At 50.0% G+C, this 27,547-nt stretch overlaps 1 protein-coding gene across 1 annotated transcript in view; it reads right to left on the reverse strand.

The window, feature by feature from the left end:
* Nucleotides 1-1,586: 1,586 nt before the first annotated feature.
* The window catches only part of LOC139405149 (death-associated protein kinase 1-like), a 159,985-nt gene continuing 134,024 nt past the window's right edge, over nt 1,587-27,547 (reverse strand). The window contains exons 20-23 of the mRNA XM_071147569.1: nt 19,023-19,211; nt 18,095-18,283; nt 17,596-17,799; nt 1,587-4,461 (exon numbers count right to left, since the gene is read on the reverse strand). Of these exons, the coding sequence (XP_071003670.1) occupies nt 3,568-4,461; nt 17,596-17,799; nt 18,095-18,283; nt 19,023-19,211 (1,476 nt within the window). The 3' untranslated portion in view covers nt 1,587-3,567. The remainder of the gene's footprint in view (nt 4,462-17,595; nt 17,800-18,094; nt 18,284-19,022; nt 19,212-27,547) is intronic.

Here is a 27,547-nt window from a genome sequence, read left to right on the forward strand (position 1 = left end):
GGCCCTGGTCTATAGTAGTGCACTATATAGGGAATAGGGTTTTATGCGGTTCTGGTCTATAGTAGTGTACTATATATAGGGAATAGGGTTCTATAGGACTCTGGTCTATAGTAGTGTACTATATAGGGAATAGGGCTCTGGTCTAAAGTAGTACACTATATAGCGAATAGGGCTCTGGTCTATAGTAGTACACTATATAGGGAATAGGGTTCTATAGGGCTCTGGTCTATAGTAGTGCACTATATAGGGAATAGGGCTCTGGTCTAAAGTAGTGCACTATGTCTGGTCTAAAGTAGTGCACTATATAGGGAATAAGGCTCTGGTCTAAAGAAGTGTACTATATAGGGAATAGGGCTCTGGTCTAAAGTAGTGCACTATATAGGGAATAGGGTTCTGGTCTAAAGTAGTACACTATATAGGGAATAGGGCTCTGGTCTAAAGTAGTACACTATATAGGGAATAGGGCCCTGGTCTAAAGTAGTGCAGTATATAGGGAATAGGGCCCTGGTCTAAAGTAGTACACTATATAGGGAATAGGGCCCTGGTCTAAAGTAGTACACTATATAGGGAATAGGGCTCTGGTCTAAAGTAGTACACTATATAGGGAATAGGGCTCTGGTCTAAAGTAGTACACTATATAGGGAATAGGGTGCCAATTGGGACGCAGTAGGGTCTGCGTCAAATCCAAGGAAACAAAGAAAGCCACTTACCATCAGAATCAAGAAACAAGAAAAACATTTCAATGTTCATTAGAAGACTTTAAAAGCTCAGTAGTACACTACTAGTAACTTCCCTTTCACAGACATCGCTCTTCAGCTCAGCAAGGCAGCAGTAGGAGAGTTGAGAGTAACTGTGTGTGTGTCTGTGTCTGTGTGGTGTGTGTGTGCTAAAATAAACCCACAAAAAAAACTCACATGGGAATGAATCTCTTGTTGCTATTCAGGAGAAGATGCGTATGTTTAGGTGAGAAGCAACATGTTGTCTCTGATACCACTACTACCACTGTGTTCTGTCTTCCCCCGTCTAAGGCCTCTGGGTATTCACATCATAATAATTAACATGTTGTTTCTGCTAGGAAAGGTCCTGTCATGGTAGCTAGGTCTCTGTCTGGGTTTAAACCACAGTCGTCTTCACAACACTGCATTAGCCTGCTGATCTTAAGCCACTAGCTCACGCAACAGTACTCATTTGGTTTCCCAGACTAAGATTAAGACTAGTCCAAAGTGTTTATTTGCAGGCTTAATCTGTGACCGGGAAACCAGCCCTTAGATGTTCCATTACGTTGTGGATCTATCAACACATTGTTAGTCCCCACCTGCCGTGCTGTATCGTTGTAACTAACCCCTAACCCTTAGACAGGGCCAATGGACTGTTCAGGGTTCCATCCCAGATGGGACCCTTTTGACCAGAGCTCTGTGGTGCATTATGTAGGAAAGACCCCAGGACAAGAAGATCCCCTAGACAGGGTTGTTGGACCTTTGTGCTTTTTAGGAGAGGTAGAAGGTCAGAAAGATCTCACTGTCATTAGAACTAGTCAAGCATTGAACTCCTTATATGATGTTAGAAAGAAATGGACAGAGACTTCATCTGTTATCAAACTGTAATCATGTCAGAAAGAGATGGAGACAGAGACTTCATCTGTTATCAAACTGTAATCATGTTAGAAAGAGATGGAGACAGAGACTTCATCTGTTATCAAACTGTAATCATGTCAGAAAGAGATGGAGACAGAGACTTCATCTGTTATCAAACTGTAATCATGTTAGAAAGAGATGGAGACAGAGACTTCATCTGTTATCAAACTGTAATCATGTTAGAAAGAGATGGAGACAGAGACTTCATCTGTTATCAAACTGTAATCATGTCAGAAAGAGATGGAGACAGAGACTTCATCTGTTATCAAACTGTAACCTCAGTATATAAAAGGAGCCCAGATTGATATCAAATCCTCCATTGCTGATGTGGATTTATTTATTTTCCTTCGTGAACACCAGTTGTGTTGTGTTGAGGGGCATGTGCTGACATGTACATTATCAGTCAAAAGTTTGTACACACCTACTCATTCAAGGGTTTTTCTTTATTTTTACTATTTTCTACATTGTAGAATAATAGTGAAGACATCAAAACTATGAAATAACACATATGGAATCATGTAGTAAGCAAAAAAGTTTTGGGATTCTTCAAATGAGATTCTTCAAATGAAGGAGTTCCCACATATGCTGAGCACTTGTTGGCTGCTTTTTTCATGAGAGCCAGTTTCATCATAGCGCTTGATGGTTTTTGAGACTGCACGTGAAGAAACTTTCAAAGTTCTTGAAATGTTCCAGATTGACTGACCTTCATGTCTTAAAGTAATGATGGACTGTCATTTCTCTTTTCATATTTGAGCTGTTCTTGCCATAATATGGACTTGGTCTTTCACCAAATAGGGCTATCTTCTGTATGTCCCAACATAACTGATTGGCTCAAACACATTAAGGAAAGGAAAAACAATCCACACATTTTTACTTTTAACAAGGCACACCTGTTAATTGAAATGCATTCCAGGTGACTACCTCATGAAGCTGGTTGAGAGAATGTCAAGAGTGTCTAAAGCTGTCATCAAGGCAAAGAGTGGCTACTTTGATGAATGTGAAATATATTTTGATTTGTTAAAGACTTTGTTGGTTACTACATGATTCCATATGTGTCATTTAGTAGTTTCACTATTATTCTTCAATGTAGAAAACAGTAAAAATAAAGAAAAACCCTTGCTGTACTTCTAGTGCTGTGTTGGAGTTGAGATGCTGACAAGCAGGGCAGCAGGGCAGAAAGAGTAACTACTGAAGTTTAGTGCTACTTCAGTAGGGTTCCATTTGGGATCCTCTTTGGAGCTCAGGACAGCCAGTTCATTTCAACATTCATATAGGGGGATGGTGAGGAGAGGAGGGGGAGAGAGGACAGGAGGAGAGAGAACAGGGTGAGAGAGGAGGAGAGGTTTGGAGGAGAGAGGAGATGAGGACAGGGGGAGGATGAGAGTGGACAGGAGGAGGAGAGGAGGACAGGAGGAGAGAGGAGGAGAGAGAACAGGATGAGAGAGGAGAGGTTTAGAGGAGAGAGGAGATGAGGACAGGGGGAGGAGGAGAGGACAGGAGGAGGATGAGAGTGGACAGGAGAAGAGAGGAGGGGAGCTATATGGACACTGGATGTGCACAGAGCATCAGTCTCACAGAGCATCAGTGACCTAGAGGTTAACAGAGAGGAACTAACACTAAACCCCCGGGAAAGATTACATTGCACATGGTGTTGGTTGGTTCGTCAGCCCTAGTTAGCCCAGCCTCACTCTGAGGACAGGACACAGTTAGTTTCCCCAGTCAGGACTCTGATCTAGGATCAGTTTCTAGTCTTCTCCCCTGATGGGCCAGATCAGGATGAGCGGAAGCTGTTCTGATCCAGGACATGGTGTTTATTCAATAGCGCACACTGAAGCAAAATGTTTTTCAACGGAAAAAGAAAATCCATTTCAGGTTTGTCCCTGTGTTTCTCTACCCGCTTGGTTCCGCTTGGTTCCCAGTGATTACACCCGTCTCATCGGGAGATGACTGAGCTGATGGAGTTGTAGGAGGTGCCTCCGTTACAGGCTCTTCCCCTCCCCCTAGCCACACCCTCTATGTTGACCCTGAAGACAGGCGAGGTCTTTAACAGGAAGTCAGCCGCGTCACGCCTCCCCAACTCACGCAGCTTCCACATCAACAACCCCACCGTGCTGTCTGGACGGACTGACCAATCCAGGAGCAGCGCTGCGGTGGGGCTGGCCAGGAGGGCGGGGTCATTGTCTGGGGCAGGGCCCCCATTGGTTGGGGTGCCATTGGGGGTGGAGCTGTGTTTGGCCACCAGGTAGGTGAGACCCAGGTTCATAGCCAGCAGACACCAGTCCTTCCCCAGCGCATCAGGAGGGTCTAACAGACGACACAGCTTCCTCCTGGCCAGCAGGCTGACCTCTGAGATGTGGACATCTGCACACAGACTACCCTGACTATAGACTTCAGTACAGCCCAAGGCTAGGATACTGCTGAAGCTCTCCCTGTAACCACCCATGGTGTTGGTGAGACTGGTCTCTCTCTGGGTCTGGGCCTTCAGGAAGTCTTTAGGCTGGTAGATCATGACGGGACCGTGATGCTCTCTGAGCTGCTGGGGGCTGAGGTAGTACCGGGCGGTGAGGAGGCCAGGGAGGGTGGAGGACAGGAGCGACTCTGTAATGGTAACCATGGTGTCCAGGAGGGTGTAACACTTGGCCCGTTCGCTGTCGTGACCTCTGACCTGGATCTCTACCCCCTGGCCGTGGTTGACCAGTAGGATCATGGCCTCCGCTCCGCCTTGGCTCACCTTGACCCCATTGGTCCAGAGGCGGATGTCTCCGTCAGGCCCCTCCCCTGTGTCGTCCTCAGGGCGCTGCTGGTGGCTCCAGCGACACAGGTTCACCTGGAGGTCAGAGGTCAGGAAGCATGACAACAGCATACTATTCATTCTGGGAGAAGAAACATACTCCAGAGCATCCCAGATGGCAGCATGTTCAATAGGGGCTGGGGAGTCATTCAGACAGTCTTGGGAGGGACTGGGGAGTCATTCAGACAGTCTTGACAGGGACTGGGGAGTCGTTCAGACAGTCTTGATACGGACTGGGGAGTCATTCAGACAGTCTTGATAGGGACTGGGGAGTCATTCAGACAGTCTTGACAGGGACTGGGGAGTCATTCAGACAGTCTTGACAGGGACTGGGGAGTCATTCAGACAGTCTTGACAGGGACTGGGGAGTCATTCAGACAGTCTTGACAGGGACTGGGGAGTCATTCAGACAGTCTTGATGGGGACTGGGGAGTTATTCAGACAGTCTTGATAGGGACTGGGGAGTCATTCAGACAGTCTTGATAGGGACTGGGGAGTCATTCAGACAGTCTTGATACGGACTGGGGAGTCATTCAGACAGTATTGATAGGGACTGGGGAGTCATTCAGACAGTCTTGATAGGGACTGGGGAGTCATTCAGACAGTATTGATAGGGACTGGGGAGTCGTTCAGACAGTATTGATACGGACTGGGGAGTCATTCAGACAGTCTTGACAGGGACTGGGGAGTCATTCAGACAGTCTTGATAGGGACTGGGGAGTCATTCAGACAGTCTTGACAGGGACTGGGGAGTCATTCAGACAGTCTTGACAGGGACTGGGGAGTCATTCAGACAGTCTTGACGGGGACTGGGGAGTCATTCAGACAGTCTTGATGGGGACTGGGGAGTCATTCAGACAGTCTTGATAGGGACTGGGGAGTCATTCAGACAGTCTTGATAGGGACTGGGGAGTCATTCAGACAGTCTTGATACGGACTGGGGAGTCATTCAGACAGTCTTGATAGGGACTGGGGAGTCATTCAGACAGTCTTGATAGGGACTGGGGAGTCATTCAGACAGTCTTGATAGGGACTGGGGAGTCATTCAGACAGTCTTGATACGGACTGGGGAGTCATTCAGACAGTATTGATAGGGACTGGGGAGTCATTCAGACAGTCTTGATGGGGACTGGGGAGTCATTCAGACAGTCTTGATAGGGACTGGGGAGTCATTCAGACAGTCTTGATAGGGACTGGGGAGTCGTTCAGACAGTCTTGATAGGGACTGGGGAGTCATTCAGACAGTATTGGTAGGGACTGGGGAGTCATTCAGACAGTATTGGTAGGGACTGGGGAGTCATTCAGACAGTCTTGATAGGGACTGGGGAGTCATTCAGACAGTATTGGTAGGGACTGGGGAGTCATTCAGACAGTCTTGATAGGGACTGGGGAGTCATTCAGACAGTCTTGATAGGGACTGGGGAGTCTTTCAGACAGTCTTGATAGGGACTGGGGAGTCATTCAGACAGTATTGGTAGGGACTGGGGAGTCATTCAGACAGTCTTGATAGGGACTGGGGAGTCATTCAGACAGTATTGGTAGGGACTGGGGAGTCGTTCAGACAGTATTGATAGGGACTGGGGAGTCATTCAGACAGTCTTGATAGGGACTGGGGAGTCATTCAGACAGTCTTGATAGGGACTGGGGAGTCATTCAGACAGTCTTGATAGGGACTGGGGAGTCGTTCAGACAGTATTGGTAGGGACTGGGGAGTCATTCAGACAGTATTGGTAGGGACTGGGGAGTCATTCAGACAGTATTGGTAGGGACTGGGGAGTCATTCAGACAGTCTTGATATGGACTGGGGAGTCGTTCAGACAGTATTGGTAGGGACTGAGGAGTCATTCAGACAGTCTTGATAGGGACTGGGGAGTCATTCAGACAGTCTTGATAGGGACTGGGGAGTCATTCAGACAGTCTTGATAGGGACTGGGGAGTCATTCAGACAGTCTTGATAGGGACTGGGGAGTCGTTCAGACAGTATTGGTAGGGACAGTCATTCAGACAGATAGGGACTGGGGAGTCATTCAGACAGTATTGGTAGGGACTGGGGAGTCATTCAGACAGTCTTGATTGGTAGGGACTGGGGAGTCATTCAGACAGTCTTGATAGGGACTGGGGAGTCATTCAGACAGTATTGGTAGGGACTGGGGAGTCATTCAGACAGTCTTGACAGGGACTGGGGAGTCATTCAGACAGTCTTGACGATAGGGACTGGGGAGTCATTCAGACAGTCTTGATGGGGACTGGGGAGTCATTCAGACAGTCTTGATAGGGACTGGGGAGTCATTCAGACAGTCTTGATAGGGACTGGGGAGTCATTCAGACAGTCATTGATACGGACTGGGGAGTCATTCAGACAGTCTTGATAGGGACTGGGGAGTCATTCAGACAGTCTTGATAGGGACTGGGGAGTCATTCAGACAGTCTTGATAGGGACTGGGGAGTCATTCAGACAGTCTTGATACGGACTGGGGAGTCATTCAGACAGTATTGATAGGGACTGGGGAGTCATTCAGACAGTCTTGATGGGGACTGGGGAGTCATTCAGACAGTCTTGATAGGGACTGGGGAGTCATTCAGACAGTCTTGATAGGGACTGGGGAGTCGTTCAGACAGTCTTGATAGGGACTGGGGAGTCATTCAGACAGTATTGGTAGGGACTGGGGAGTCATTCAGACAGTATTGGTAGGGACTGGGGAGTCATTCAGACAGTCTTGATAGGGACTGGGGAGTCATTCAGACAGTATTGTTAGGGACTGGGGAGTCATTCAGACAGTCTTGATAGGGACTGGGGAGTCATTCAGACAGTCTTGATAGGGACTGGGGAGTCGTTCAGACAGTCTTGATAGGGACTGGGGAGTCATTCAGACAGTATTGGTAGGGACTGGGGAGTCATTCAGACAGTCTTGATAGGGACTGGGGAGTCATTCAGACAGTATTGGTAGGGACTGGGGAGTCGTTCAGACAGTATTGATAGGGACTGGGGAGTCATTCAGACAGTCTTGATAGGGACTGGGGAGTCATTCAGACAGTCTTGATAGGGACTGGGGAGTCATTCAGACAGTCTTGATAGGGACTGGGGAGTCGTTCAGACAGTATTGGTAGGGACTGGGGAGTCATTCAGACAGTATTGGTAGGGACTGGGGAGTCATTCAGACAGTATTGGTAGGGACTGGGGAGTCATTCAGACAGTCTTGATATGGACTGGGGAGTCGTTCAGACAGTATTGGTAGGGACTGTGGAGTCATTCAGACAGTCTTGATAGGGACTGGGGAGTCATTCAGACAGTCTTGATAGGGACTGGGGAGTCATTCAGACAGTCTTGATAGGGACTGGGGAGTCATTCAGACAGTCTTGATAGGGACTGGGGAGTCTTTCAGACAGTCTTGATAGGGACTGGGGAGTCATTCAGACAGTATTGGTAGGGACTGGGGAGTCATTCAGACAGTATTGGTAGGGACTGGGGAGTCATTCAGACAGTCTTGATAGGGACTGGGGAGTCATTCAGACAGTATTGGTAGGGACTGGGGAGTCATTCAGACAGTCTTGATAGGGACTGGGGAGTCATTCAGACAGTCTTGATAGGGACTGGGGAGTCGTTCAGACAGTCTTGATAGGGACTGGGGAGTCATTCAGACAGTATTGGTAGGGACTGGGGAGTCATTCAGACAGTCTTGATAGGGACTGGGGAGTCATTCAGACAGTATTGATATGGACTGGGGAGTCGTTCAGACAGTATTGGTAGGGACTGAGGAGTCATTCAGACAGTCTTGATAGGGACTGGGGAGTCATTCAGACAGTCTTGATAGGGACTGGGGAGTCATTCAGACAGTCTTGATAGGGACTGGGGAGTCATTCAGACAGTCTTGATAGGGACTGGGGAGTCGTTCAGACAGTCTTGATAGGGACTGGGGAGTCATTCAGACAGTATTGGTAGGGACTGGGGAGTCATTCAGACAGTATTGGTAGGGACTGGGGAGTCATTCAGACAGTCTTGATAGGGACTGGGGAGTCATTCAGACAGTATTGGTAGGGACTGGGGAGTCATTCAGACAGTCTTGATAGGGACTGGGGAGTCATTCAGACAGTCTTGATAGGGACTGGGGAGTCGTTCAGACAGTCTTGATAGGGACTGGGGAGTCATTCAGACAGTATTGGTAGGGACTGGGGAGTCATTCAGACAGTCTTGATAGGGACTGGGGAGTCATTCAGACAGTATTGGTAGGGACTGGGGAGTCGTTCAGACAGTATTGATAGGGACTGGGGAGTCATTCAGACAGTCTTGATAGGGACTGGGGAGTCATTCAGACAGTCTTGATAGGGACTGGGGAGTCATTCAGACAGTCTTGATAGGGACTGGGGAGTCGTTCAGACAGTATTGGTAGGGACTGGGGAGTCATTCAGACAGTATTGGTAGGGACTGGGGAGTCATTCAGACAGTATTGGTAGGGACTGGGGAGTCATTCAGACAGTCTTGATATGGACTGGGGAGTCGTTCAGACAGTATTGGTAGGGACTGAGGAGTCATTCAGACAGTCTTGATAGGGACTGGGGAGTCATTCAGACAGTCTTGATAGGGACTGGGGAGTCATTCAGACAGTCTTGATAGGGACTGGGGAGTCATTCAGACAGTCTTGATAGGGACTGGGGAGTCATTCAGACAGTATTGGTAGGGACTGGGGAGTCTTTCAGACAGTCTTGATAGGGACTGGGGAGTCGTTCAGACAGTCTTGATAGGGACTGGGGAGTCGTTCAGACAGTATTGGTAGGGACTGGGGAGTCATTCAGACAGTCTTGATAGGGACTGGGGAGTCGTTCAGACAGTATTGATAGGGAATGGGGAGTCATTCAGACAGTCTTGATAGGGACTGGGGAGTCATTCAGACAGTCTTGATGGGGACTGGGGAGTCATTCAGACAGTCTTGATAGGGACCGGGGAGTCGTTCAGACAGTCTTGATAGGGACTGGGGAATCGTTCAGACAGTATTGGTAGGGACTGGGGAGTCATTCAGACAGTCTTGATAGGGACTGGGGAGTCATTCAGACAGTCTTGATAGGGACTGGGGAGTCATTCAGACAGTATTGGTAGGGACTGGGGAGTCATTTAGACAGTCGTGATAGGGACTGGGGAGTCGTTCAGACAGTCTTGATAGGGACTGGGGAGTCATTCAGACAGTATTGGTAGGGACTGGGGAGTCATTCAGACAGTAGTGGTAGGGACTGGGGAGTCGTTCAGACAGTATTGATAGGGACTGGGGAGTCATTCAGACAGTCTTGATAGGGACTGGGGAGTCATTCAGATAGTCTTGATAGGGACTGGGGAGTCGTTCAGACAGTATTGGTAGGGACTGGGGAGTCATTCAGACAGTATTGGTAGGGACTGGGGAGTCATTCAGACAGTCTTGATAGGGACTGGGGAGTCATTCAGACAGTCTTGATAGGGACTGGGGAGTCGTTCAGACAGTATTGGTAGGGACTGGGGAGTCATTCAGACAGTCTTGATAGGGACTGGGGAGTCATTCAGACAGTCTTGATAGGGACTGGGGAGTCATTCAGGCAGTCTTGACAGGGACTGGGGAGTCATTCAGACAGTCTTGATAGGGACTGGGGAGTCGTTCAGACAGTCTTGATAGGGACTGGGGAGTCGTTCAGACAGTATTGGTAGGGACTGGGGAGTCGTTCAGACAGTATTGGTAGTGACTGGGGAGTCATTCAGACAGTCTTGATAGGGACTGGGGAGTCATTCAGGCAGTCTTGATAGGGACTGGGGAGTCATTCAGACAGTATTGGTAGGGACTGGGGAGTCATTCAGACAGTCTTGATAAGGACTGGGGAGTCGTTCAGACAATCTTGATAGGGACTGGGGAGTCATTCAGACAGTCTTGATAGGGACTGGGGAGTCATTCAGACAGTCTTGATAGGGACTGGGGAGTCATTCAGACAGTATTGGTAGGGACTGGGGAGTCATTCAGACAGTATTGGTAGGGACTGGGGAGTCGTTCAGACAGTATTGTTAGGGACTGGGGAGTCATTCAGACAGTCTTGATAGGGACTGGGGAGTCATTCAGACAGTATTGGTAGGGACTGGGGAGTCATTCAGACAGTATTGGTAGGGACTGGGGAGTCGTTCAGACAGTATTGGTAGGGACTGGGGATTCGTTCAGACAGTCTTGATAGGGACTGGGGAGTCGTTCAGACAGTCTTGATAGGGACTGGGGAGTCATTCAGACAGTATTGGTAGGGACTGGGGAGTCATTTAGACAGTCTTGATAGGGACTAGGGAGTCATTCAGACAGTCTTGATAGGGACTGGGGAGTCATTCAGACAGTATTGATAGGGACTGGGGAGTCATTCAGACAGTCTTGATAGGGACTGGGGAGTCATTCAGACAGTCTTGATAGGGACTGGGGAGTCATTCAGACAGTCTTGATAGGGACTGGGGAGTCGTTCAGACAGTATTGGTAGGGACTGGGGAGTCATTCAGACAGTATTGGTAGGGACTGGGGAGTCATTTAGACAGTCTTGATAGGGACTGGGGAGTCATTCAGACAGTCTTGATAGGGACTGGGGTGTCATTCAGACAGTCTTGATAGGGACTGGGGAGTCATTCAGACAGTCTTGATAGGGTCTGGGGAGTCGTTCAGACAGTATTGATAGGGACTGGGGAGTCATTCAGACAGTCTTGATAGGGACTGGGGAGTCATTCAGACAGTATTGATAGGGACTGGGGAGTCATTCAGACAGTCTTGATAGGGACTGGGGAGTCATTCAGACAGTATTGATAGGGACTGGGGAGTCATTCAGACAGTCTTGATAGGGACTGGGGAGTCATTCAGACAGTCTTGATAGGGACTGGGGAGTCGTTCAGACAGTATTGATAGGGACTGGGGAGTCATTCAGACAGTCTTGATAGGGACTGGGGAGTCAATCAGACAGTCTTGATAGGGACTGGGGAGTTATTCAGACAGTATTGGTAGGGACCGGGGAGTCGTTCAGACAGTCTTGATAGGGACTGGGGAGTCGTTCAGACAGTATTGGTAGTGACTGGGGAGTCATTCAGACAGTCTTGATAGGGACTGGGGAGTCATTCAGGCAGTCTTGATAGGGACTGGGGAGTCGTTCAGACAGTATTGGTAGGGACTGGGGAGTCGTTCAGACAGTATTGGTAGGGACTGGGGAGTCATTCAGACAGTCTTGATAGGGACTGGGGAGTCATTCAGGCAGTCTTGATAGGGACTGGGGAGTCATTCAGACAGTATTGGTAGGGACTGGGGAGTCATTCAGACAGCCTTGATAAGGACTGGGGAGTCGTTCAGACAATCTTGATAGGGACTGGGGAGTCATTCAGACAGTCTTGATAGGGACTGGGGAGTCATTCAGACAGTCTTGATAGGGACTGGGGAGTCATTCAGACAGTATTGTTAGGGACTGGGGAGTCATTCAGACAGTATTGGTAGGGACTGGGGAGTCGTTCAGACAGTATTGTTAGGGACTGGGGAGTCATTCAGACAGTCTTGATAGGGACTGGGGAGTCATTCAGACAGTATTGGTAGGGACTGGGGAGTCATTCAGACAGTATTGGTAGGGACTGGGGAGTCGTTCAGACAGTATTGGTAGGGACTGGGGATTCGTTCAGACAGTCTTGATAGGGACTGGGGAGTCGTTCAGACAGTCTTGATAGGGACTGGGGAGTCATTCAGACAGTATTGGTAGGGAATGGGGAGTCATTTAGACAGTCTTGATAGGGACTAGGGAGTCATTCAGACAGTCTTGATAGGGACTGGGGAGTCATTCAGACAGTATTGATAGGGACTGGGGAGTCATTCAGACAGTCTTGATAGGGAATGGGGAGTCATTCAGACAGTCTTGATAGGGACTGGGGAGTCATTCAGACAGTCTTGATAGGGACTGGGGAGTCGTTCAGACAGTATTGGTAGGGACTGGGGAGTCATTCAGACAGTATTGGTAGGGACTGGGGAGTCATTTAGACAGTCTTGATAGGGACTGGGGAGTCATTCAGACAGTCTTGATAGGGACTGGGGTGTCATTCAGACAGTCTTGATAGGGACTGGGGAGTCATTCAGACAGTCTTGATAGGGTCTGGGGAGTCGTTCAGACAGTATTGATAGGGACTGGGGAGTCATTCAGACAGTCTTGATAGGGACTGGGGAGTCATTCAGACAGTATTGATAGGGACTGGGGAGTCATTCAGACAGTCTTGATAGGGACTGGGGAGTCATTCAGACAGTATTGATAGGGACTGGGGAGTCATTCAGACAGTCTTGATAGGGACTGGGGAGTCATTCAGACAGTCTTGATAGGGACTGGGGAGTCGTTCAGACAGTATTGATAGGGACTGGGGAGTCATTCAGACAGTATTGGTAGGGACCGGGGAGTCGTTCAGACAGTCTTGATAGGGACTGGGGAGTCGTTCAGACAGTATTGGTAGGGACTGGGGAGTCATTCAGACAGTCTTGATAGGGACCGGGGAGTCATTCAGACAGTCTTGATAGGGACTGGGGAGTCGTTCAGACAGTATTGGTAGGGACTGGGGAGTCATTCAGACAGTATTGGTAGGGACTGGGGAGTCATTCAGACAGTATTGATAGGGACTGGGGAGTCATTCAGACAGTCTTGATAGGGACTGGGGAGTCATTCAGACAGTCTTGATAGGGACTGGGGAGTCGTTCAGACAGTATTGATAGGGACTGGGGAGTCATTCAGACAGTCTTGATAGGGACTGGGGAGTCATTCAGACAGTCTTGATAGGGACTGGGGAGTCATTCAGACAGTATTGGTAGGGACCGGGGAGTCGTTCAGACAGTCTTGATAGGGACCGGGGAGTCGTTCAGACAGTCTTGATAGGGACTGGGGAGTCGTTCAGACAGTATTGGTAGGGACTGGGGAGTCATTCAGACAGTCTTGATAGGGACCGGGGAGTCATTCAGACAGTCTTGATAGGGACTGGGGAGTCGTTCAGACAGTATTGGTAGGGACTGGGGAGTCATTCAGACAGTATTGGTAGGGACTGGGGAGTCATTCAGACAGTCTTGATAGGGACTGGGGAGTCATTCAGACAGTCTTGATAGGGACTGGGGAGTCGTTCAGACAGTATTGGTAGGGACTGGGGAGTCATTCAGACAGTCTTGATAGGGACTGGGGAGTCATTCAGACAGTCTTGATAGGGACTGGGGAGTCATTCAGGCAGTCTTGACAGGGACTGGGGAGTCATTCAGACAGTCTTGATAGGGACTGGGGAGTCGTTCAGACAGTCTTGATAGGGACTGGGGAGTCGTTCAGACAGTATTGGTAGGGACTGGGGAGTCGTTCAGACAGTATTGGTAGGGACTGGGGAGTCGTTCAGACAGTATTGATAGGGACTGGGGAGTCATTCAGACAGTCTTGATAGGGACTGGGGAGTCATTCAGACAGTCTTGATAGGGACTGGGGAGTCATTCAGACAGTATTGGTAGGGACCGGGGAGTCGTTCAGACAGTCTTGATAGGGACCGGGGAGTCGTTCAGACAGTCTTGATAGGGACTGGGGAGTCGTTCAGACAGTATTGGTAGGGACTGGGGAGTCATTCAGACAGTCTTGATAGGGACCGGGGAGTCATTCAGACAGTCTTGATAGGGACTGGGGAGTCGTTCAGACAGTATTGGTAGGGACTGGGGAGTCATTCAGACAGTATTGGTAGGGACTGGGGAGTCATTCAGACAGTCTTGATAGGGACTGGGGAGTCATTCAGACAGTCTTGATAGGGACTGGGGAGTCGTTCAGACAGTATTGGTAGGGACTGGGGAGTCATTCAGACAGTCTTGATAGGGACTGGGGAGTCATTCAGACAGTCTTGATAGGGACTGGGGAGTCATTCAGGCAGTCTTGACAGGGACTGGGGAGTCATTCAGACAGTCTTGATAGGGACTGGGGAGTCGTTCAGACAGTCTTGATAGGGACTGGGGAGTCGTTCAGACAGTATTGGTAGGGACTGGGGAGTCGTTCAGACAGTATTGGTAGGGACTGGGGAGTCATTCAGACAGTCTTGATAGGGACTGGGGAGTCATTCAGGCAGTCTTGATAGGGACTGGGGAGTCATTCAGACAGTATTGGTAGGGACTGGGGAGTCATTCAGACAGTATTGGTAGGGACTGGGGAGTCGTTCAGACAGTATTGTTAGGGACTGGGGAGTCATTCAGACAGTCTTGATAGGGACTGGGGAGTCATTCAGACAGTCTTGATAGGGACTGGGGAGTCATTCAGACAGTATTGGTAGGGACTGGGGAGTCATTCAGACAGTATTGGTAGGGACTGGGGAGTCGTTCAGACAGTATTGGTAGGGACTGGGGATTCGTTCAGACAGTCTTGATAGGGACTGGGGAGTCGTTCAGACAGTCTTGATAGGGACTGGGGTGTCATTCAGACAGTATTGGTAGGGACTGGGGAGTCATTTAGACAGTCTTGATAGGGACTGGGGAGTCATTCAGACAGTCTTGATAGGGTCTGGGGAGTCGTTCAGACAGTCTTGATAGGGACTGGGGAGTCGTTCAGACAGTCTTGATAGGGACTGGGGAGTCATTCAGACAGTCTTGATAGGGACTGGGGAGTCATTCAGACAGTATTGGTAGGGACCGGGGAGTCGTTCAGACAGTCTTGATAGGGACCGGGGAGTCGTTCAGACAGTCTTGATAGGGACTGGGGAGTCGTTCAGACAGTATTGGTAGGGACTGGGGAGTCATTCAGACAGTCTTGATAGGGACCGGGGAGTCATTCAGACAGTCTTGATAGGGACTGGGGAGTCGTTCAGACAGTATTGGTAGGGACTGGGGAGTCATTCAGACAGTATTGGTAGGGACTGGGGAGTCATTCAGACAGTCTTGATAGGGACTGGGGAGTCATTCAGACAGTCTTGATAGGGACTGGGGAGTCGTTCAGACAGTATTGGTAGGGACTGGGGAGTCATTCAGACAGTCTTGATAGGGACTGGGGAGTCATTCAGACAGTCTTGATAGGGACTGGGGAGTCATTCAGGCAGTCTTGACAGGGACTGGGGAGTCATTCAGACAGTCTTGATAGGGACTGGGGAGTCGTTCAGACAGTCTTGATAGGGACTGGGGAGTCGTTCAGACAGTATTGGTAGGGACTGGGGAGTCGTTCAGACAGTATTGGTAGGGACTGGGGAGTCGTTCAGACAGTATTGATAGGGACTGGGGAGTCATTCAGACAGTCTTGATAGGGACTGGGGAGTCATTCAGACAGTCTTGATAGGGACTGGGGAGTCATTCAGACAGTATTGGTAGGGACCGGGGAGTCGTTCAGACAGTCTTGATAGGGACCGGGGAGTCGTTCAGACAGTCTTGATAGGGACTGGGGAGTCGTTCAGACAGTATTGGTAGGGACTGGGGAGTCATTCAGACAGTCTTGATAGGGACCGGGGAGTCATTCAGACAGTCTTGATAGGGACTGGGGAGTCGTTCAGACAGTATTGGTAGGGACTGGGGAGTCATTCAGACAGTATTGGTAGGGACTGGGGAGTCATTCAGACAGTCTTGATAGGGACTGGGGAGTCATTCAGACAGTCTTGATAGGGACTGGGGAGTCGTTCAGACAGTATTGGTAGGGACTGGGGAGTCATTCAGACAGTCTTGATAGGGACTGGGGAGTCATTCAGACAGTCTTGATAGGGACTGGGGAGTCATTCAGGCAGTCTTGACAGGGACTGGGGAGTCATTCAGACAGTCTTGATAGGGACTGGGGAGTCGTTCAGACAGTCTTGATAGGGACTGGGGAGTCGTTCAGACAGTATTGGTAGGGACTGGGGAGTCGTTCAGACAGTATTGGTAGGGACTGGGGAGTCATTCAGACAGTCTTGATAGGGACTGGGGAGTCATTCAGGCAGTCTTGATAGGGACTGGGGAGTCATTCAGACAGTATTGGTAGGGACTGGGGAGTCATTCAGACAGTATTGGTAGGGACTGGGGAGTCGTTCAGACAGTATTGTTAGGGACTGGGGAGTCATTCAGACAGTCTTGATAGGGACTGGGGAGTCATTCAGACAGTCTTGATAGGGACTGGGGAGTCATTCAGACAGTATTGGTAGGGACTGGGGAGTCATTCAGACAGTATTGGTAGGGACTGGGGAGTCGTTCAGACAGTATTGGTAGGGACTGGGGATTCGTTCAGACAGTCTTGATAGGGACTGGGGAGTCGTTCAGACAGTCTTGATAGGGACTGGGGTGTCATTCAGACAGTCTTGGTAGGGACTGGGGAGTCATTTAGACAGTCTTGATAGGGACTGGGGAGTCATTCAGACAGTCTTGATAGGGTCTGGGGAGTCGTTCAGACAGTCTTGATAGGGACTGGGGAGTCGTTCAGACAGTCTTGATAGGGACTGGGGAGTCATTCAGACAGTCTTGATAGGGACTGGGGAGTCATTCAGACAGTCTTGATAGGGACTGGGGAGTCATTCAGACAGTCTTGATAGGGTCTGGGGAGTCGTTCAGACAGTATTGATAGGGACTGGGGAGTCATTCAGACAGTCTTGATAGGGACTGGGGAGTCATTCAGACAGTATTGATAGGGACTGGGGAGTCATTCAGACAGTCTTGATAGGGACTGGGGAGTCGTTCAGACAGTATTGATAGGGACTGGGGAGTCATTCAGACAGTCTTGATAGGGACTGGGGAGTCATTCAGACAGTCTTGATAGGGACTGGGGAGTCATTCAGACAGTATTGATAGGGACTGGGGAGTCATTCAGACAGTATTGATAGGGACTGGGGAGTCATTCAGACAGTCTTGATAGGGACTGGGGAGTCATTCAGACAGTATTGATAGGGACTGGGGAGTCATTCAAACAGTCTTGATAGGGACTGGGGAGTCGTTCAGACAGTATTGATAGGGACTGGGGAGTCATTCAGACAGTCTTGATAGGGACTGGGGAGTCATTCAGACAGTATTGATAGGGACTGGGGAGTCATTCAGACAGTCTTGATAGGGACTGGGGAGTCATTCAGACAGTCTTGATAGGGACTGGGGAGTCATTCAGACAGTCTTGATAGGGACTGGGGAGTCGTCCAGACAGTATTGGTAGGGACTGGGGAGTCATTCAGACAGTCTTGATAGGGACTGGGGAGTCGTCCAGACAGTCTTGATGAATCAAAGCATGTACCTGTAGCTTGTGGAACAGTCCACAGGGGAAAGGTGTGAGGTGTTCAGCAGGAACCAGTCTGACCCCTCCGTAGATCAGGACATCGTCCTCCTCCTCTTCCTCCGTCCAGGAGTGGTGGAGGCTGTTGGTCTTGATTAGGGCGGGGACATCCACCATGCCAGGGTTGGTCAGGTCACGTACGCACACGTCCATGGCATCCAGCACCTGTCGTAAGAGAGGATGTTAGCATGGACGCTAATGTCTTCCTATGGGAGATGCTAACATGTTGCATTGTGGTATACTTGATAGTATACAACTATGCATGCCTAGCTTGTGTTAGCATGGTCGCTAAGTGTGACATGTTTTCCTATGGGAGATGCTAACATGTTGCATTGTGGTATACTTGACAGTATACAACTATGCATGCCCAGCTTGTGTTAGCATGGTCGCTAAGTGTGACATGTTTTCCTATGGGAGATGCTAACAGTTCCCCATCTTAGTAATGATGACTGTCTCTGACCTGTAGCAGTTCGTCCACGTCGCTCTCTGGGGCCAGAGCCTGTATCTCCTCCAGTCTGTAGCGCCCCCTGTAGTGGTGGATGGCTTTAGGCGTGTCCACAGAGAGGAGGCGGGCTAACACCCCACTACACAGCCAGCGGGGCTCCAACACCATCACATCCTGCACCGTCTCACTCTGCATCAGGTTGATCTGTTAGGAGGATGGGGAAGAGAGAGAGATGGATACAAATGGAGGGAGAGAATGCACGGGGGAGAGAGAGATGTATAATCAAAAATAAATTGTCCATAGTTAAGGGGGGCATGTAAAAATCTTCCCAGTGTGAAATAGTTCCAGATCGTTGTGAATGAACTGGGATGACGTCACGATAACTGCTTGTGCGTCTCCATGTGATTGGCTGATATCTCTCACACCCTCCCTGAACCACAGTTTGGACTTTTGTGTAATAGGGTGTGTGTGTACCTCTCCCATGTTGTGGAGCTGCTGTGTGTGTACCTCTCCCATGTTGTGGAGCTGCTGTGTGTGTACCTCTCCCATGTTGTGGAGCTGCTGTGTGTGTACCTCTCCCATGTTGTGGAGCTTCTGTGTGTGTACCTCTCCCATGCTGTGGAGCTGCTGTGTGTGTACCTCTCCCATGTTGTGGAGCTGCTGTGTGTGTGTGTGTGTGTGTGTGTGTGTGTGTACCTCTCCCATGCTGTGGAACTGCTGTGTGTGTGTGTGTGTGCCTCTCCCATGCTGTGGAGCTGCTGTGTGTGTGTATGTACCTCTCCCATGTTGTGGAGCTGCTATGTTTGTGTGTGTGTGTGTGTGTGTGTGTGTGTGTGTACCTCTCCCATGCTGTGGAGCTGCTGTGTGTGTATGTACCTCTCCCATGTTGTGGAGCTGCTATGTGTCTGTGTGTGTGTGTGTGTGTGTGTGTGTGTGTGTGTACCTCTCCCATGCTGTGGAGCTGCTGTGCGACCCCTCGGAGGTGCTCCTCGCTGACCAGTGGGTTGATGTGTTCCTGGACGTCAGAGACAAACTGTTGCCATGACGTCAGCTGGTTAGGGCCACTCATTTTCCTCCAGGAGGGCAGGGTCGAGACCAGACACTCTGAAAGGGCCGACATGGGACTACAGGTCTGTCAGAGAGAGGGCAGAGAGAGGGACTTAACAAATTTGACCTTAATAACTACCGTGGGATATGCGTCAAAAGAAAGCTTGGGAAAATCCTCTGCATTGTCATTAACAGCAGACTCGTACATTTACTCAGCCAAAACAATGTACTGAGCAAATGTCAAATTGGCTTCTTACCAAATTACTGTACGACAGACCACGTATTCACCCTGCACACCCTCATTGACAAACAAACAAAACAAAACAAAGGCAAAGTCTTCTCATGCCGCGTTGATTTCAAAAAAGTCCCATTTCCCTAAAGACAAATAATACCAAAAACAAGGTAGGCTTCTGTTGCAACATTGTAGCCAACATCACCAGCGTTGCTATGGAAATAAGTACATTGACACCCTCAACCAGCAGCTGGTCATTATGTCCTCTGCATCTAGAGAACATGTTCACCAGCTTGCTACAACAAAGGCAGAACCTGAGACCAGCATGGCCTCCATCACACAGCCTGATGACACTGCACCAGCCTTCCTGTCTGCTCCAGCCCAAGTTAATCTACCAGCCTCCCAGTCTGCTCCAGCCCAGGTCAGCCAACCAGTCTCCCAGTCTGCTCCAGCCCAGGTCAGCCAACCAGCCTCTCAGTCTGCTACAGCCCAGGTCAGCCAACCAGCCTCCCAGTCTGCTCCAGCCCAGGTTAACTTACCAGCCTCCCAGTCTGCTCCAGCCCAGGTCAACCAACCAGCCTCCCAGTCTGCTCCAGCCCAGGTCAACCAACCAGCCTCCCAGTCTGCTCCAGCCCAGGTCAACCAACCAGCCTCCCAGTCTGCTCCAGCCCAGGTCAGCCAATTCCCCTTCCAGTCTGCTCCAGCCAGAATACCAGCCTCCCTGTCTGCTCCAGCCCAGAATACCAGCCTCCCAGTCTGCTCCAGCCCAGGCCAACCTACCAGCCTCCCAGTCTGCTCCAGTCCAGGTCAACCTACCAGCCTCCCAGTCTGCTCCAGCCCAGGTCAACCAACCAGCCTCCCAGTCTGCTACAGCCCAGGTCAACCTACCAGCCTCCCAGTCTGCTCCAGCCCAGGTCAACCGACCAGCCTCCCAGTCTGCTCCAGCCCAGGTCAACCAACCAGCCTCCCAGTCTGCTCCAGCCCAGAATACCAGCCTCCCAGTCTGCTCCAGCCCAGGTCAACCTACCAGCCTCCCAGTCTGCTCCAGCCCAGAATACCAGCCTCCCAGTCTGCTCCAGCCCAGGTAAACCTCCCAGTCTGCTCCAGCCCAGGTCAACCTACCAGCCTCCCAGTCTGCTCCAGCCCAGGTCAACCTACCAGCCTCCCAGTCTGCTCCAGCCCAGGTCAACCTCCCAGTCTGCTCCAGCCCAGGTCAACCTACCAGCCTCCCAGTCTGCTCCAGCCCAGGTCAACCTCCCAGTCTGCTCCAGCCCAGGTCAACCTACCACCCTCCCAGTCTGCTCCAGCCCAGGTCAACCTCCCAGGTCAACCTCCCACCAGCTTGCTACAACAAAGGCAGAACCTGAGACCAGCATGGCCTCCATCACACAGCCTGATGACACTGCACCAGCCTTCCTGTCTGCTCCAGCCCAAGTTAATCTACCAGCCTCCCAGTCTGCTCCAGCCCAGGTCAGCCAACCAGTCTCCCAGTCTGCTCCAGCCCAGGTCAGCCAACCAGCCTCTCAGTCTGCTACAGCCCAGGTCAGCCAACCAGCCTCCCAGTCTGCTCCAGCCCAGGTTAACTTACCAGCCTCCCAGTCTGCTCCAGCCCAGGTCAACCAACCAGCCTCCCAGTCTGCTCCAGCCCAGGTCAACCAACCAGCCTCCCCGTCTGCTCCAGCCCAGGTCAACCAACCAGCCTCCCAGTCTGCTCCAGCCCAGGTCAGCGAATTCCGGTTCCAGTCTGCTGCAGGCAGAATACCAGCCTCCCTGTCTGCTCCAGCCCAGAATACCAGCCTCCCAGTCTGCTCCAGCCCAGGCCAACCTACCAGCCTCCCAGTCTGCTCCAGTCCAGGTCAACCTACCAGCCTCCCAGTCTGCTCCAGCCCAGGTCAACCAACCAGCCTCCCAGTCTGCTACAGCCCAGGTCAACCTACCAGCCTCCCAGTCTGCTCCAGCCCAGGTCAACCGACCAGCCTCCCAGTCTGCTCCAGCCCAGGTCAACCAACCAGCCTCCCAGTCTGCTCCAGCCCAGAATACCAGCCTCCCAGTCTGCTCCAGCCCAGGTCAACCTACCAGCCTCCCAGTCTGCTCCAGCCCAGAATACCAGCCTCCCAGTCTGCTCCAGCCCAGGTAAACCTCCCAGTCTGCTCCAGCCCAGGTCAACCTACCAGCCTCCCAGTCTGCTCCAGCCCAGGTCAACCTACCAGCCTCCCAGTCTGCTCCAGCCCAGGTCAACCTCCCAGTCTGCTCCAGCCCAGGTCAACCTCCCAGCCTCCCAGTCTGCTCCAGCCCAGGTCAACCTCCCAGTCTGCTCCAGCCCAGGTCAACCTACCACCCTCCCAGTCTGCTCCAGCCCAGGTCAACCTCCCAGTCTGCTCCAGCCCAGGTCAACCAACCAGCCTCCCAGTCTGCTCCAGCCCAGAATACCAGCCTCCCAGTCTGCTCCAGCCCAGGTCAACCTACCAGCCTCCCAGTCTGCTCCAGCCCAGAATACCAGCCTCCCAGTCTGCTCCAGCCCAGGTAAACCTCCCAGTCTGCTCCAGCCCAGGTCAACCTACCAGCCTCCCAGTCTGCTCCAGCCCAGGTCAACCTACCACCCTCCCAGTCTGCTCCAGCCCAGGTCAACCTCCCAGTCTGCTCCAGCCCAGGTCAACCTCCCAGTCTGCTCCAGCCCAGGTCAACCTACCAGCCTCCCAGTCTGCTTCAGCCTAGGTCAACCTACCAGCCTCCCAGTCTGCTTCAACCTAGGTCAACCTACCAGCCTCCCAGTCTGCTCCAACCCAGGTCAACCTACCAGCCTTCCTGTCTGCTCCAGCCCAGGTCAACCTACCAGTCTGCTTCAGCCCAGGTCAGAATAACAGCCTCCCAGTCTGCTCCACCCAAACAACTACCCACAACTGCAATCTTTATTGATTAAAATAGGAAGCTCTTGGTCAGGAGAGATGATTCCCTGGACACCTGGTGTATAAGTTCTGGTGTCCTACAACTGACAGTGCAATGCAGCTACTCAGTCAGACCAGGATTGACACCCCTGATAACATCATCATCCACACTGGCACAAACGACCTTCCTGCCAAAGGTGAACATGTATCTGGGGCAATGAGAAGAGTGGCAGAATGGGCACAGGCTATGTTCCCAACAACCAATATAGATGTATCTACCCTCCTACCAAGAAAAGACTTCCCAGGACAGTTAATCAACAAAATAAATCAAATGTCATTGGTCACATACACATTGTTAGCAGATGTTAATGGTCACATCCACATGGTTAGCAGATGTTATTGGTCACATACACATTGTTAGCAGATGTTAATGCGAGTGTAGCGAAATACTTGTGCTTCAAGTTCCGACAATAATATATTCTAGTTCCGGCAGTAATATCTAACAATTAATCGAACAATTTCACAACAACTACCTTATACACACAAGTGTAAAGGAATGAATAAGAATATGTACATATAAATATATGAATGAGTGATGGCCGAACGGCATAGGCAAGATGCAGTAGATGGTATAGAGTACAGTATATACATATGAGATGAGTAGTGTATGTCAACATTATATAAAGTGGCATAATTTAAAGTGACTAGTGATACATTTTTTACATATATTTTTACATTATTAAAGTGACTCAGCATTTAACACCATAGTACCCTCCAAACTCGTCATTAAGTGCTTCGTTGTGGAGATTCCAATGCGAGAACAGGTTCTGAACCTGACTACACTGATGAGGGAGGTAACCACCACATATTTGGACACCCCTCCTTGTACAGCAGCCCTATTATAAATAATAGAAGCAGTCCTGACCACCCTCCTTGTACAGTAGCCCTATTATAAATAAGAGAAACAGTCCTGACCACCCTCCTTGTACAGCAGCCCTATCATATTATAAATAAGAGAAACAGTCCTGACCACCCTCCTTGTACAGTAGCTCTATTATAAATAAGAGAAACAGTCCTGACCAAATATTGAACAGAAACGGGAAGGAGTTAGTGTATCTCTGTCGAGCCTTAGGCCTGTGCATGATTAATGGTAGAATCAGAGGGGACTCTTTAGGTCAGTTTACTTAGGCCTGTACATGCCTAATGGTAGAATCAGAGGGGACTCTTTAGGTCAGTTTACTTACTGCTCAGCTCTTGGGACAAGTGTAGTCGATTATGCCATCACTGACATTGACCCCTCCTCCATTAGTGCATTCACTGTCAGACCACAGACACCATTGTAAGACCACAGACACCATTGTCAGACCACAGACACCATTGTCGGATCATAGACACCATTGTCTGATCACAAACACCATTGTCGGATCATAGACACCATTGTAAGACCACAGACACCATTGGATCACAGACACCATTGTCGGATCATAGACACCATTGTAAGACCACAGACACCATTGGATCACAGACACCATTGTCTGAACACAAACGCCATTGTCGGATCAAGGTGTTTCTGAAGAAATTAACCAGCAATACTCATTCAAAAACACAGCCCAATTAAACTCTACAACATGAACCAAATTAGACAGATGGGCTCCAAACAGTGCAGAGAAATTCATCGAAACATTAAACTCAAATGAAATAATGAACTCTATACAGGTGTTCAATAACTCACAAAATCAAAACAATAAAAATGTGTCAATTCAAATCTGAGAGAAACTAAAGAATTGCAACATCAGAAAAATAAATTGAAAAGTAAATTGACCAAAATCAGTTCTGGGACATGTGGAACAACCCAGAGGGAAAACAACAACCACTGACGAGTGGAACGGCTCCTCTTACAGACTGTATTAGTCTGACACAGCCTGAGACACTGAATAATAACATCTGCATAGTAAGCAGTAACTTACTTATTATTGTTAGAATTGTCATTATTATAGGGGTGATGGTGGTACGTAGTGGTAAGGGTAGTAGGGTGATGGTGGTACGTATTGGTAAGGGTAGTAGGGTGATGGTGGTACGTATTGGTAAGGGTAGTAGGGGTGATGGTGGTAAGGGTAGTAGGGTGATGGTGGTACGTATTGGTAAGGGTAGTAGGGGTGATGGTGGCACGTAGTGGTACGGGTAGTAGGGTGATGGTGGTATGTAGTGGTAAGGGTAGTAGGGTGATGGTGGTACGTAGTGGTAAGGGTAGTAGGGTGATGGTGGTACATAGTGTTAAGGGTAGTAGGGTGATGGTGGTATGTAGTGGTAAGGGTAGTAGGGTGATGGTGGTATGTATTGGTAAGGGTAGTAGGGTGATGGTGGTATGTAGTGGTAAGGGTAGTAGGGTGATGGTGGTACGTATTGGTAAGGGTAGTAGGGGTGATGGTGGTACGTAGTGGTAAGGGTAGTAGGGGTGATGGTGGTACGTAGTGGTAAGGGTAGTAGGGTGATGGTGGTACGTAGTGGTAAGGGTAGTAGGGTGATAGTGGTATGTAGTGGTAAGGGTAGTAGGGTTTTTTTTATTTTTTTTTTATTTTTACCTTTATTTAACCAGGCAAGTCAGTTAAGAACAAATTCTTATTTTCAATGACGGCCTGGGAACAGTGGGTTAACTGCCTGTTCAGGGGCAGAACGACAGATTTGTACCTTGTCAGCTCGGGGGTTTGAACTCGCAACCTTCCGGTTACTAGTCCAACACTCTAACCACTAGGCTACCCTGCCGCCCCAAGGGTAGTAGGGTGATGGTGGTAAGGGTAGTAGGGTGATGGGGGTAAGGGTGGTAGGGTGATGGTGGTAAGGGTAGTAGGGTGATGGTGGTACGTAGTGTTAAGGGTAGTAGGGTGATGGTGGTACGTAGTGTTAAGGGTAGTAGGGGTGATGGTGGTACGTATTGGTAAGGGTAGTAGGGTGATGGTGGAACGTAGTGGTAAGGGTAGTAGGGGTGATGGTGGTACGTATTGGTAAGGGTAGTAGGGTGATGGTGGTACGTATTGTTAAGGGTAGTAGGGTGATGGTGGTATGTAGTGGTAAGGGTAGTAGGGTGATGGTGGTACGTAGTGGTAAGGGTAGTAGGGGTGATGGTGGTAAGGGTAGTAGGGGTGATGGTGGTACGTAGTGGTAAGGGTAGTAGGGTGATGGTGGTACGTAGTGATAAGGTTAGTAGGGTGATGGTGGTACGTAGTGGTAAGGGTAGTAGGATGATGGTGGTACGTAGTGGTAAGGTTAGTAGGGTGATGGTGGTACGTATTGGTAAGGGTAGTAGGGGTGATGGTGGTACGTAGTGGTAAGGGTAGTAGGGTGATGGTGGTACGTAGTGGTAAGGTTAGTAGGGTGATGGTGGTACGTAGTGGTAAGGGTAGTAGGATGATGGTGGTACGTAGTGGTAAGGTTAGTAGGGTGATGGTGGTACGTATTGGTAAGGATAGTAGGGTGATGGTGGTAAGGGTAGTAGGGGTGATGGTGGTAAGGGTAGTAGGGGTTATGGTGGTAAGGGTAGTAGGGGTGATGGTGGTAAGGGTAGTAGGGGTGATGGTGGTAAGGGTAGTAGGGGTGATGGTGGTAAGGGTAGTAGGGTGATGGTGGTAAGGGTAGTAGGGTGATGGTGGTATGTAGTGGTAAGGGTAGTAGGGTGATGATGGTAAGTGTAGTAGCAGTGATGGTGGAACGTAGTGGTAAGGGTAGTAGGGTGATGGTGGAACGTAGTGGTAAGGGTAGTAGGGGTGATGGTGGTAAGGGTAGTAGGGGTGATGGTGGTAAGGGTAGTAGGGTGATGGTGGTAAGGGTAGTAGGGTGATGGTGGTATGTAGTGGTAAGGGTAGTAGGGTGATGATGGTAAGTGTAGTAGCAGTGATGGTGGAACGTAGTGGTAAGGGTAGTAGGGTGATGGTGGTACGTATTGGTAAGGGTAGTAGGGGTGATGGTGGTACGTATTGGTAAGGGTAGTAGGGTGATGGTGGTACGTAGTGGTAAGGGTAGTAGGGTGATGGTGGTAAGGGTAGTAGGGGTGATGGTGGTACGTATTGGTAAGGGTAGTAGGGTGATGGTGGTACGTATTGGTAAGGGTAGTAGGGTGATGGTGGTACGTAGTGGTAAGGGTAGTAGGGGTGATGGTGGTACGTATTGGTAAGGGTAGTAGGGTGATGATGGTAAGGGTAGTAGGGGAGATGGTGGTACGTAGTGGTAAGTGTAGTAGGGGTAATGGTGGTACGTAGTGGTAAGGGTAGTAGGGTGATGGTGGTACGTAGTGGTAAGGGTAGTAGGATGATGGTGGTACGTATTGGTAAGGGTAGTAGGGTGATGGTGGTATGTAGTGGTAAGGGTAGTAGGGTGATGGTGGTACGTATTGGTAAGGGTAGTAGGGTGATGGTGGTACGTATTGGTAAGGGTAGTAGGGTGATGGTGGTATGTAGTGGTAAGTGTAGTAGGGTGATGGTGGTATGTAGTGGTAAGGGTAGTAGGGTGATGGTGGTATGTAGTGGTAAGGGTAGTAGGGTGATGGTGGTACGTAGTGTTAAGGGTAGTAGGGTGATGGTGGTACGTATTGGTAAGGGTAGTAGGGTGATGGTGGTATGTAGTGGTAAGGGTAGTAGGGTGATGGTGGTACGTAGTGGTAAGGGTTGTAGGGTGATGGTGGTACGCAGTGGTAAGGGTAGTAGGGTGATGGTGGTACGTAGTGGTAAGAGTAGTAGGGGTGATGGTGGTACGTATTGGTAAGGGTAGTAGGGTGATGGTGGTACGTAGTGGTAAGGGTAGTAGGGGTGATGGTGGTACGTATTGGTAAGGGTAGTAGGGTGATGGTGGTACGTAGTGGAAAGGGTAGTAGGGTGATGGTGGTACGTAGTGGTAAGGGTAGTAGGGTGATGGTGGTACATAGTGGTAAGGGTAGTAGGGTGATGGTGGTACGTAGTGTTAAGGGTAGTAGGGTGATGGTGGTAAGGGTAGTAGGGTGATGGTGGTACGTAGTGGTAAGGGTAGTAGGGGTGATGGTGGTACGTATTGGTAAGGGTAGTAGGGTGATGGTGGTATGTAGTGGTAAGGGTAGTAGGGTGATGGTGGGACGTAGTGGTAAGGGTAGTAGGGTGATGGTGGTACGTAGTGGTAAGGGTAGTAGGGTGATGGTGGTACGTAGTGTTAAGGGTAGTAGGGTGATGGTGGTACGTAGTGGTAAGGGTAGTAGGGTGATGGTGGTACGTATTGGTAAGGGTAGTAGGGGTGATGGTGGTAAGGGTAGTAGGGTGATGGTGGTACGTATTGGTAAGGGTA

The sequence above is a fragment of the Oncorhynchus clarkii genome, unplaced genomic scaffold (assembly GCF_045791955.1).
Source record: "Oncorhynchus clarkii lewisi isolate Uvic-CL-2024 unplaced genomic scaffold, UVic_Ocla_1.0 unplaced_contig_9975_pilon_pilon, whole genome shotgun sequence".
Classification (NCBI taxonomy): Eukaryota; Metazoa; Chordata; class Actinopteri; order Salmoniformes; family Salmonidae; genus Oncorhynchus; species Oncorhynchus clarkii.